Source organism: Scyliorhinus torazame, chromosome 5 (genome assembly GCF_047496885.1).
Source record: "Scyliorhinus torazame isolate Kashiwa2021f chromosome 5, sScyTor2.1, whole genome shotgun sequence".
Taxonomy (NCBI): domain Eukaryota; kingdom Metazoa; phylum Chordata; class Chondrichthyes; order Carcharhiniformes; family Scyliorhinidae; genus Scyliorhinus; species Scyliorhinus torazame.
This window is the reverse complement of record NC_092711.1, coordinates 104,963,312-104,976,211: the sequence shown is the minus strand read 5'-3', so window position 1 is coordinate 104,976,211 and position 12,900 is coordinate 104,963,312. Positions and strand designations below refer to the sequence as shown.

General features: G+C 47.3%; 2 protein-coding genes across 2 annotated transcripts; both read left to right on the top strand.

Annotated features, from left to right (window-relative positions):
* Positions 1-2,043: 2,043 nt before the first annotated feature.
* On the top strand, positions 2,044-5,572 carry LOC140417834 (uncharacterized). Its single transcript, XM_072501283.1, has 2 exons — positions 2,044-2,086; positions 4,150-5,572. The coding sequence occupies exons 1-2, from the start codon at positions 2,044-2,046 to the stop codon at positions 5,298-5,300; spliced, it is 1,194 nt and encodes a 397-aa protein (XP_072357384.1). The 3' UTR covers positions 5,301-5,572.
* Positions 5,573-8,255: 2,683 nt separating this feature from the next.
* On the top strand, positions 8,256-11,670 carry LOC140421571 (uncharacterized). Its single transcript, XM_072506368.1, has 2 exons — positions 8,256-8,438; positions 9,080-11,670. Exon 2 carries the CDS (start codon positions 9,429-9,431, stop codon positions 10,146-10,148), a length of 720 nt encoding a protein of 239 aa, XP_072362469.1. The 5' UTR covers positions 8,256-8,438; positions 9,080-9,428; the 3' UTR covers positions 10,149-11,670.
* Positions 11,671-12,900: the final 1,230 nt, after the last annotated feature.

The window sequence follows — 12,900 nt, the reverse complement described above, 5'->3', positions numbered from 1 at the left end:
TAGATGTATTTGGACTTCCGGAATACAGTTGATAAGGTGTCACACAAAAGGTAATAAACAAGGTAAGATCCCACGAGGTTTAGAGGTAATATATTAGCTTGGATTGAGGATTGGCTAACCAACGAACAGCAGAGAGTGGGGTTAGATTATATTAGATTTATTGACACATATCTTGAGGAAAAACATTTTTACCCAGAGGGTGGTGAGGGTCTGGAATGCACTGCTGAGGAGGGTGGTAGAGACGGGTTGCCTCACATCCTCTTAAAAGTACCTGGATGAAGACTGGCACGTCATAACATTCAGGGCTATGGGCCAAGTGCTGGCAAATGGGATTAGGTAGGTGGGTCAGGTTTTGATGTGTTGGTGCAAACTCGACGGACAGAAGTGCCTCTTCTGCACTTTTGCTGATAATACAAAGTTCGGTGGCATCGTAGACAGCATTGATGACAGCATAAAACTGTAAGAAGATAATGATAATATTAATAATAATAATCGCTTATTGTCTCAAGTAGGCTTCAATGAAGTTACTCTGAAAAGCCCCCAGTCACCACATTCCGGTGGCTGTTTGGGGAGTCCGCTGCAGGAATTGAACCTCGCTGCTGGCATTGTTCTGCATTACAAGCCAGCTATTTAGCCCACTGTGCTAAACCAGCCCCTATTGACAGATATTGACAGACAAGGTGAATGGCCAAGATTGTGGCAATGTAAACAAGTGTGAGGTTATCTAGTTTGAACCAATAACGGTTAGAGCTGAGTACTTTCTAAATGGAAAGAGGTTAAGTACAGTGGGTGTCCAAAGAGACTTGGGGTTCATGGATAGAACCTACAGCACGGAAACAGGCCCTTTGCTCCAAACTGGCCCATGCCAACCAAAAGGCCCATCTAAGCCAACCCAGTTTGCATGCTTTTGGCCCATATACCTCTGAACCTTTCCTATCCATGTATCTGTCCTAATGCCTTTTCAATGTTGCCAATGTCCCTGCCTCAACCACTTCCTCCTTCAGCTCATTCCACATCCGTACCATCCTCTGTGTAAAACAGTTGCTCCTTAGGTTCCCATGAATTCTTTCCCCTCTGAACTTAAACCAAAGTCTTTTAGTTCTCAATTCCCCAACCCTGATAAAAAGACTGAGAGCATTCATCCTATCCATTCCTCTCATGATCTCATACACCTCTAGAAGATCACCCCTCAGTGTCCTACGCTCCAAAGAAAAAGGTCCTGGCCTGTCCAATCTCTCCTGATAACTCAGTCTCGAGTCCTGGCACCATCCTTGTGAGCTGGTTTAGCACACTGGGCTAAATCGCGGGCTTTTAAAGCAGACTAAGGCAGGCCAGCAGCACGGTTCAATTCCCGTCCCAGCCTCCCCAAACATGCGCCGGAATGTGGCGACTAAGGGCTTTTCACAGTAACTTCATTGAAGCCTACTCGTGACAATAAGCAATTTTCATTTTTTTTCAAATCTTGTCTGCGCTTTCTCCAGTTTAATAACAACTTTCGACTCTCCTATTGCAAAGCAGCCAAAACTGAACACAATACTCCCGGTGCGACCTCACCAACGTCCTGGACAACTGCAACATAACTTCCCAACTTCTATACTCAATGTCCTGACTGATGAAGGCCAAAAGTCATCTTCACTGCCCTATATACCTGTGAAGGAGGAAGTGTATATCACACCTTTAGTGATCCGTGCACCTGAAGTCCAAGGTTCCTCTATTCCACGATATTCCCTCAGGCCCTACCATTCACTGTGACTTTCCAACTTTCCGAAATGCAACTCCTCACACTTACTGTATTGAACTCCATTTGCCATTTCTCGGCCCACTTCCCCAGCTGATCAAGATCCAGCTGCAATTTTTGATAACCTTCCTCACTGTCTTCAATACCAGTAGTCATCTGCAAACTTACTGATCATGCCTTGTACATTCTCATCCAAATCGTTGATATAGATAACATTCAGCAATCTCCTAGTTACTAATCTCCTAGTTACTAATCTCCTTACTAATCTCCTAGTCACTAAGTCCCCAACTTAGTTAATTACTCTGATGTCACGTTTCAGTTTTTGCCCCCAGTCCAGATACCCAACAGGTAAGTTATTTATACTTACTGATGGCAGCACGGTGTCGCAGTGAGTAGCACTGCAGTCTCACGGTGCTGGGGTCCCAGGTTCGATCCCGGCTCTGGCTCACTGTCCGTGTGGAGTTTGCACATTCTCCCCGTATTTGTGTCGGTTTTGCCCACACAACCCAAAAAGATGTGCAGGGTAGGTGGATTGGCCACGCTAAATTGCCACTTAATTGGAAAAATGAATTGGGTACTTTAAATTTAAAAAAAAAAATTATACTTACTGTTCCGAAGGATCCTCCTCGGATTCGCCCCAACTCCGCTCCCTGCCGACTAGGGCGTGAATCCCCGAGGTAAGTTATTGAAAATGAAATGAAATGAAAATCGCGTATTGTCACAAGTAGGCTTCAAATGAAGTTACTGTGAAAAGCCCCTGGTCGCCACATTCCGGTACCTGTCCGGGGAGGCTGGTACGGGAATTGAACCGTGCTGCTGGCCTGCCTTGGTCTGCTTTCAAAGCCAGCGATTTAGCCCAGTGTGCTAAACCAGCTTACTGTTCCGAAGCTAATCCTCCTCGGATTCACATCAACTCTGCTCCCTGCCGACTAGGCCATTAATCCCCGAGGTTATTTATACTGACTGTTCCGAAGCTGCTCCTCCCCGGATTCGCACCAACTCCGCTCCCTGCTGACTAGGCCGTGAATTCCCGAGGTAAGTTATTTATATTTACTGTTCCGAAACTCCTCCTCTACGAGTTCACACCAACTCCCTTAGTGTTGGGTGAGGTTATTGGGTTATGGGGATAGGGTGGAGGTGTTGACCTTGGGAAGGGTGCTCTTTCCAAGAGCTGGTGCAGACTCGATGGGCCGAATGGCCTCCTTCTGCACTGTAAATTCTATGAACTCCGCTCCCTGCGTTGGCGAGGTTCATACCTGGGTGTCTGGAAAATCATTAGGATAGTAACTGTCCTGTAAAGTAATGAATCCTTTTGCTTCCCCATTGGCCGAGGAAGGCAGTGTGTCACAAGGATGGATGTGTTGACAGATTAATGGCTGGAGGATGGGGGAAGGTCATGTGATCAAACCTCCAGGAATACGTTGAATCAAAGTTGGCGAGGAGAGAATGTTGTGAATTTTTATCTGAAACTGACAGTGAGGTTTCTGTAAATTTACAGGACAATGGAAGTGGAGGTTTAACAGACGGGAAACAGAAACCAAATGTCACATCGCGATCTGACAGAGTCACTCGGTTCATTAGAAAATGAATATCACGATCAGTGAATGGAAACAGTTTCTTTGTCCACCCGATGGAAACCTGGCATAATCTTGTGTCCCTGAATCAAATCTCCCCTCAACCTCCTTTGCTGGAACCATTCTGGTAAATCTCCTCTGCACCTTCTCCAAGAACCTTCACATTCTTCCTGAAGAGTGGTGACCAGAGCTTTATAAAGATTCATGGAATAGAATTAGAACCATAGAATTCCTGCTGTGCAGAAGGAGGCCATTTGGCCCATCAAGTCTGCACCGATTCTCTGAAAGGGCCCCCTGCCTAGGCCCACACCCCTACCCTGTCCCTGTAACCCCATAGCCCCACCTAACCTGCACATCCCTGGACACTAAGGGGCAATTTATCAAGGCCAATCCACCTAACTTTCCCTTCTTTGGACTGTTGGAGGAAACCTGAGCACCGGGTGGAAACCACGCAGACACGGGGAGAAACTGCAAACTCCACACACACAGTCACCAAGGCCGGAATTGAATCCAGGTCCCTGGTGCTGTGAGGAAGCAGTGCTAACCACTGTGCCACCAGAAGCATTGTTTTGGTATCAATATTATAGTTTCTGATGATCAAGATCGAGTTTGCTTTGCCATCTATTCTCTTTAATCTGTCTTGTAGATGTACAAAATCCCTCTTCACCTCTTTCTCTCTCCTCCCAAAGAGGCCAGTTGGGTTTTTACAACAATCCAGCAGTTTTCATGTCACCTTTTCCCAGTGCCGGCCCCACAAATGACCAGATTCATTCAGCTCAATTTCACAACCTGTTTTTGTGGGTTCTCTCTCATTCCCTATTTTCTGTTTTGAATCAGTTTCACAGGGTGTTCGAAGGGGAGGCTTCAAAGTCCGGAAACTGAAACCAAGCATCACATCAGGATCTGACAGAGTCTTCAATTTATCATATCCTGAATATCAGCGGATTTTGAACATGGAAGGAAAAAGCATTGTTCATAGTGGGGAAAAAACGTACTCTTATTGTTTGTGTGGACGAGGATTCGCTCTATCAGACCTCACAAGCCACAAATGCAGTCACACTGAGGAGAAAGCATGGAAATGTGCGGATTGTGGGAAAGGATTCACGTCCCCATCCCACCTGGAAACTCACCGACGCGTTCACACTGGGGAGAGACCATTCACCTGCTCCAAGTGTGGGAAGGGATTCGCTCAGTCATCCACTCTGTATAGACACCAGCGAGTTCACACTGGGGCGAGACCATTCGCCTGCTCCAAGTGTGGGAAGGGATTCAGTGATTCATCGGCCTTACGGAAACACCAGCGAATTCACACTGGGGAGAGACCATTCACCTGCTCCAAGTGTGGGAAGGGATTCGCTCAGTCATCCACTCTGTATAGACACCAGCGAGTTCACACTGGGGCGAGACCATTCGCCTGCTCCAAGTGTGGGAAGGGATTCAGTGATTCATCGGCCTTACGGAAACACCAGCGAATTCACACTGGGGAGAGACCATTCACCTGCTCCAAGTGTGGGAAGGGATTCGCTCAGTCATCCACTCTGTATAGACACCAGCGAGTTCACACTGGGGCGAGACCATTCGCCTGCTCAGAGTGTGGGAAGGGATTTACTATTTCAGCCCACTTGCTGAGTCACCAGCGAGTTCACACTGGTGAGAGACCGTTTAGGTGTCTGGACTGTAGGAAATGCTATAAAAGTTCTGGGCAACTGATGAGCCATCAACGTGTTCACACTGACGAGAGACCGTTCAGGTGCTCTCACTGCGGGACTGGGTTCAGACGATCATCTGACCTCACTGTACATCAGCGGATTCACACTGAGGAGAGGCCATTCATCTGCTCCAAGTGTGGGAAGGGATTCACTCAGCCATTCGCTCTGTCCACGCACCAGCGAGTTCACACTGGAGAGAGACCATTCACCTGCTCAGAGTGTGGGAAAGGATTCAGTGATTCATCCAACCTGCGGAGACACAAACGAGGCCACAAGTAACCACAGTGATTGGATTTTGCTGTTCCTCACATTCAGGACTGAACCATGTTCATTTGGGTCTCTTTCTGCTGATAACAATTCCAGCCCATTTACAGGGGCTAATATTCTGTCTAAAAGTCAAATAAATTGACTTCCGGTGGCGTTCGCGAGTGGAGCGGCCGCGATGAGGAGAAGCTCCTGCTGGTCCACGATATCGCGGTCTTTTTCAGGGGGCCACCGCTGTTTTTTAAAAAATGTAACTTCTCCGGGGTCGGCCCTGCCTCCCTCGCCCAAGCATCAAAGCTCCGTTTCACGGAGCTGGAGGGTTGGAAGGGTGAGGGGGGAGGGGGGGAGGGGGGAGGGGGGGGGGGACTGGTCCCGGTGGGTTCGGCGGAGCGGCTGCACGTGGAGGAGGAGCGGGACAACCTGAAAGCCGGACCTGAAAATTTGAAAGGAGCAGCGGGGGCGGAGCCAAACTGGCCGAGGCGGCAGGCCCAAAGCCAGGGCGTGATGTCGGTGAGATGTCCCACATCGGATGTCCCGCCTAGAATGTGGTAAGAAGACTGAAGCCTGGTCCGAGGGAATTTTTGGAGGAATACAAAAAAGAAGAGAAAGATGTTTTAAAGAAATTTGGTGAAAATTTTTTTTCCCCCTTTTTCTTTGAAGGAAGAAAATCTTTTTGTTTTTAAAAAAAAAAAACGAAAGGATTGAAGAAGGAAAGAAGATGGGAAAAAAAGGAAAAATAATAAGCCGTTAAAGGATGCGAAAAGCAGCGTTGAGAAAGGTTGGAAACACGGGCTCGCCGTTGAATGAGAAGATGAGCAAATGTGCTGACAAGATGGCGGATGCCGGACCGCGTGGTGGGTCAGCACTACTTACGGTGTAGAAGATGACCGAGGTGATGGTGGTGGAGCTCGAAAAGCAGTTTGTGAGGCACATGGATGCGTTGAGGAAGGAGACGGCGGTCGCATTGAAGACATTGGTGGAGGAGGCAATCGCCCCAGTGAGGATAGCTGTGGCAAAGACACCGGCCGCGGTGAGAGAGCAGGGCGAGAAGATGAAGGAAGTGGAGGAGGCCGTGTCGCAGCACAACGACGAGCTGCTCACCTCGATGGGGGACGAGCTGCGGGGGGTGGTGGAGGTCAACAGAGGACTCCGAGCAAAGCTCGAGGACTTGGAGAACCGCTCGAGGCGGCACAATCTGAGAATTGTGGGCTTGCCCGAAGGGACAGAGGGTGCAAGGCCAACAGAGTACTTTGCTAAGAAGCTGGCGGAGTTTTTTTTCAAAAATATATTTTATTGAAGTTTTTCATTCACAATTTTTTCCTCTTACACATCAAACAAAAAGAAAAGTTAACAGTACAAGTAACATGATAACTACAATCTAATAATGAGTAACTAACTAACATGGTAAACTAACCAAATAACATAAAATGAAACTTCCCCCCCCCCCCCCCCCCCTGGGTAGCTGCTGCTGGTCATCTATCTTCCCTCTAACGTTCCACTAGGTAGTCGAGGAACGGTTGCCACCGTCTGGTGAACCCTTGAGCCGATCTTCTCAGCGCAAACTTAATCTGCTCCAGTTATATGAACCCCACCATATCGTTTATCCAGGCCTCCAGTCCGGGGGGTTTTGCTTCCTTCCACATGAGTAGGATCCTGCGCCGGGCTACTAGGGTCGCAAAGGCCATGACATCGGCCTCTTTCGCCTCCTGCACTCCCGGCTCATCCGCAACTCCAAATAAAGCTAACCCCCAGCCTGGTTTGACCCGGACCTTCACCACCTTCGAGATCACTCCCGTCACTCCCCTCCAATACCCCACCTGTGCCAGACACAACCAAAACATATGTGTGTGGTTCGCCGGGCTTCTGCTGCACCTCCCACACTTGTCCTCCACCCCGAAGAACCTGCTCAACCTTGCTCCCGTTATGTGTGCTCTATGCAGCACCTTAAATTGAATCAGGCTAAGCCTGGCACACGAGGAAGAGGAATTTACCCTGCTTAGGGCATCAACCCACAAACCCTCCTCTATCTCCTCCCCGAGCTCTTCTTCCCATTTTCCTTTCAGTTCGCCCACCAGCTCCTCCCCCTCTTCTCTCATCTCTCGGTATATCTCTGACACCTTGCCCTCCCCGACCCACACCCCCGAAAGCATTCCTTTTGGAAGTATGTGTGGCGACCAGAATTGAACACTATATTCCAAGTGTGGCCTAACTAAGGTTCTATGCAGCTGCTACATGACTTGGCAATTTTTATACTCAATGCCCCGGCCGATGAAGGCAAGCATGCCATATGGCTTCTTGACTACCTTCTCCACCTGCGTTGTCACTTTCAATGACCTGTGGACCTGTACACCCAGATCTCTCTGCCTGTCAATACTCAAAAGGGTTCTGTCATTTGTTGTATATTTCCACCTGCATTAGACCTTCCAAAATGCATTACCTCACATTGTCTGGTTTAAACTCAATCTGCCATCTCTCCGCCCAAGTCTCCAACCAATCTATGTCCTGCAGTATCCTCTGACAGTCCTCACCGCTATCCGCAATTCCACCAACAATTGTGTGATCGCAAACTTACTAATCAGACCGGTTCCATTTATGATACGATGCACCCTTTCTAATTTGAAACACCTAGGCTTCACATCCAGCTTGAGAAAACGTGGCAGTCGGTCCTCAAAGAACCTAGCAGGAGCCTTACCCTCCACACCTTCTGACAGGCCGACGACTCGGATGTTCTTTCTCTGACCCTCGGTTCTCCAGGACCTCCGCCAGCCACTCGGCTGGTTTTCAAAGGATTGAATTTCGACGGAAGCATCTTGCTGAATGTTCAGGATTCTCTCCTCCGGATCATCGAGCCTCTTCATGGAGTTTTGCAGCTGGTCCTCAGGAGCTCACAGATATTGAGTCAGCACACTCCGCCTTTGGTTGATAACACCGATATTGTCGACATCATTTTCGCTGCCCCCAGGGCCCAGAGAGCGCGGGGTCGAGAGACCTCCTGAGGGTCAGGCCGCCATGTTGAAAAGGCGGCTCAACCCCCGCTGAATCCCCCTGCGCTGTTTTATCGACAGATTTCTTGACTTTTTTCGGCATAATCCTACCAATCCGAATCCTGAAGTCTTCCAGGGACGTGATAACAAATATTAATTCAAGGATTAGGTAGGTGAGTGCCGGGCAATCAGGATAAGTGACAGATTATAGGTGAGTGGCACCAGAACCTACGGAAAAGCAGCTCCCGCACCCGTATCAAATATCAGACAGCTCAGCCACAGGCAGATTTTGATGAGGGTGTCGAGGGTTATGGGGAACTGGCAGGTAAATGGAGAGAAAGGAGGGATTTATTTACTCAAAGATGTGGTGAAGCTTTGGAATTCTCTCTCCTAGAGGATTCTAGAGATTCAGTCATCAAGTAGTTTCAAGACACAGATTGATAGGTTTCTAGAGATTGAAGATATCGAGGGATATGGGGGATAGTGTGGGAAAACGGTGCTGAGGTAGATCAGCCAATGATCCCATTGAATGGTTCAGGCTCAATGGGCCGAATGGCCAATTGCAGCTCATATTTGCTGTGATCTCCTGGACAGGAAGCTGTGAGCATGGATCTGTCAATCAGCCTGAATCAGCACCTTCAGGAGAATAGAGAGGGTGAATATTAGACACAGCAGAGTGAGAATGGAGGGAGAGTATTTACAACTTTTGGGGAATGAGAGAGGAAAAAATGTGCCACCAAAACGAGAATTGTCTGTTCTGAGTTTCTATCCTGTACTGACAGTGATGAATTTTGTAAATTGTTTTTACAGGATATTAGACGAAGAGGAATTACAGACAGAAATCTCGATCAAATCTGACAAAGTCACTCGATTCCTTGGAACCTGAATATAATTGACCTTTGAATCTAGAAGAAGAAACATTTACCCGAACTGTCTTCTTCTTAAGATTTGGAACATCAGTTTCACTGGAAAAGCACCGAGACCCACACAAGCCGAGTGAGTGTGTTCCGGTGAACTGACTGTGGAAAGAGCTTCAACCAGACACACAGCCTGAAAAATATAACAACATTCACAGCGGGTAGAGACTGTACACATGTTGTCTGTGTAGACAAGGGTTCAACTGAGCATCCGACCTGAGAGACAAGAGGAGACCCAAAACATGAAGAAACCGTGGAAATGTGGAGACTGTGCGAAGGGATTCAGAGCCCCATCTGAGCTGGAGACTCATCGACGCATTCACACTGGGGAGAGGCCATTCACCTGCTCTGTGTGTGGGAAGGGATTCACTCAGTTATCTCACCTGCAGACACACCAGCGAGTTCACACTGGGGAGAAACCATTCACCTGCTCTCAGTGTGGTAAAAGATTCAGTGATTCATCCACCCTGCGGAACCACCAGCGAGTTCACACTGGGGAGAGGCCATTCACCTGCTCTCACTGTTGGAAGGGATTCACTCAGTTATCTCACCTACAGTCACACCAGCGAGTTCACACTGGGGAGAAGCCATTCACCTGCCTTCAGTGTGGTAAAAGATTCAATGATTCATCCACCCTGCGGAACCACCAGCGAGTTCACACAGGGGAGAGGCCATTCATCTGCCTTCAGTGTGGTAAAAGATTCAGTGATTCATCCACCCTGCGAAAACACCAACGAGTTCACACTGGGGAGAGGCATTTCACCTGCTCTAAGTGTGGGAAAGGATTCAGTGATTCTTCCCGCCTATTGAGACACGTGCAAATTCACACTGGAGAAAGGCCATTCACCTGCTCTCAGTGTGGGAAGGGATTTACTCAGTTATCTCACCTGCGGACACACCAGCGAGTTCACACTGGGGAGACGCCGTCCACCCCTCAATGTGAGATGGGATTGCATGTTTAATCACACCTGCTGTGACCAACAATTTCACAATTGATTACAGGGGTTGGATTCTGCTGTTATTGTTTCTGCTCTACACCCAGGACTGCGTTTTGTTCATTCTGACAAGTGGTCAGTGGGGATGGTCGGAGGGTTTCTTTCTGCTGGACTGGCCGGTCTCATCATTTTGCCTCCAGTGGGCTGATGCTCTTTGAGCCTTGTTGCTAATACCTGGCTTCAAATTGCACAAGGATCACAGAGTGAAAGGGTGTTTGGAAGTTTGAAGATATTTAGTTTCTGTTTCTGTTTGAACCCCCCCCCCCCCCCCCACAAAACAAAAATATGCCACAATGCCATGGAGATGGGCCCTGGTGGTTACAAGGTTATTTTGTTTAATTTATCTGGGTGTTCCTCACATTAGAAAACTATGAGGGGCAAGTTGTCTAAGGTGGACTGGGAAACTGATTAGTACAGGGAATACCGAATATTTAAGGAATTATTACATATTTATCAGGGTCGGTTAGCGCAGTTGGCTGGACGACTGGCTTGTGGTGCAGAGCAAAACCAACAGTGAGGATTCAACTCCCGTATAGGCTGAGTTTATTTATGAAGGCCCCGCTTTCTCAACTAGGCCCCTCGCCTGAGGTGTGTTGACCCTCAGGTTAAATCATCACCAGTCAGCTCTCTCTCTGTCAAAGGGCAGAGCAGCCTATGGTCCTCTGGGATTTTAGGACTTTTATTACACATATATACAACAAATATAGATTCCTTTAAGGAACAAAATTCATTCCAACAGGAAAAGTAATGTAACCGTGACTAACAAGAAAAGTTAAAGATCCCATTAGATCAATGGAAGAGGCTCATAACATGTCACAATAGTGGTAAACCTGCTGATTAGGAACTTACATAGATACATAGAAGATAGGAGCAGTAGGAGGCCTATTGGCCCTTCGAGCCTGCTCCGCCATTCATCACGATCATGGCTGATCATCCAATTCAATAGCCTAATCCTGCTTTCTCCCCATAGCCTTTGATCCCATCCTCCCCAAGTGCTGTATCCAGCCGCTTCTTGAATGTATTCAAAGTTTTAGCATCAACTACTTCCTGTGGTAGTGAATTCCACAAGCTCACCACTCTTTGTGTGAAAAAATGTACATAAATGTTTATGTATTTGCTGGTTCACATTCATATTCTGTTCTCCCTCGCTTTCTCAATGTCTTGGTCCTTTGCTGTATTATAAAATCCTCCCAATCAGGCCGATGTCGTGGCCTTTGCGTCCCTCGTAGCCCGGCGCAAGATCCTACTCATGTGGAAGGAGGCGAAACCCCCCGGACTGGAGACCTGGGTAAACGATATGGCGGGGTTTATTAAACTGGAGCAGATAAAGTTTGCCCTGAGAGGATCGGCTCAAGGGTTCACCAGGCGGTGGCAGCCATTTCTCGACTACCTAGGGGAACGTTAGAGGGAAGACGGATGACCAGCAGCAGCAACCCAGGGGGGAGGGGAGGGGGGTGGGGGGAGGCTCAATTGAGTATAGGTCAATAGAGTATGAGGTTTTGTTACTTGTATATTATTATTATTGTTAAAAAGTTTTAAAATTCCTGTTTTGTTACTGTTATCGTTTCGCTTGTTTTGTAAGCGGGAAAAATGTTGCTCAGGGAAAAAAATTTCAATAAAATATATTTAAAAAAAAAAAAAAAAAAATCCTCCCAATCCTCAGGTTTATTCCTACTTCTGATAACTTTATCGGCCTTTTCTTTCAATCTTATCCAATACTTCACTTCCTCTGGTAGTCACGGTTGTCTGGCCTTTTGGGGTTCTTGTGCCTTGAAGGAATGTAAACTGTGTAATAATTATTGAAAGTCTATCCATTGCCTGTGGACTGTCACACCTTTTAATGTATTTACCCACCAATCCACCTCAGCTAATTTGTCCCTTCTACCATCAAAATTTCCTTCAAACTTAATACCCTGGCTTCAGATTGGAATACCTCATATTCAATATTCTGGTCACTCATCCCTAAAGGTTGTTTTCAGCGTGATTATCAATTAGCCCTTTATCGTTGCAAAATATTACATCTACAAGAGCCTGTTCTCTAGTCGGTTCCTCAACTTACTGCTGTAGATAACTGTCCCTAACACACTCCAGAAACTTGTCCTCCACAGCATCAGTGCCCATTAGGTTTACCCAGTCTATATGCAGATTGAAGTCACCCATTACTGTTTTACCCATGCTACGTGTTTCTCTAAACTCCGATTAATACCATGTCCCACACAACCCCTGCTGTTTGGTGACCTGTAACAGCTCTTACCAAAGTTTCCTGCCCCATGCTGTTTCTTGGCTTCACCCAAACATATTCCATGTTTTGTATTCCTGATCTGAGATCCACTGTTACTAATGTTCTGATGCCGTCCCCTATTATCCGAGCATAACACCTCCTTTTCCGTTTCGCCTGCAACATCAGCAAACTAAGTGACCATATCTTTGGTCCCATCATCAAAGTCATTGATCTGAATTGTGAAATGTTGATGCTCCAGCACTGATCCCTGTGACACACCGCTCATTACATCTTGCCTACCAGAAAATGGCCTGTTTGTGCCTACACTCGGTTTTCTGGCAGCTGGCTAATCTTTCCCTGTGAAAGACAGTTCTGGGATTAAAGGCTGCCAGACGGCGAAATGAAAAGAACGGAAGTAAATCCTCGGGAATGAATCATCACTTTGGACTGGTTCTGAGATAATTCAGTATCGACTTACAGGGCAGAGTAACTATAATC

Coding starts and splice junctions, on each gene's coding strand:
- LOC140417834 (XM_072501283.1), top strand. CDS start 2,044: ATGTCACGTTTCAGTTTTTGCCCCCAGTCCAGATACCCAACAG. Junction 2,087..4,149: donor CCAGTCCAGATACCCAACAG/GTAAGTTATTTA, acceptor GTTTTGAATCAG/TTTCACAGGGTGTTCGAAGG.
- LOC140421571 (XM_072506368.1), top strand. CDS start 9,429: ATGAAGAAACCGTGGAAATGTGGAGACTGTGCGAAGGGATTCAGAGCC.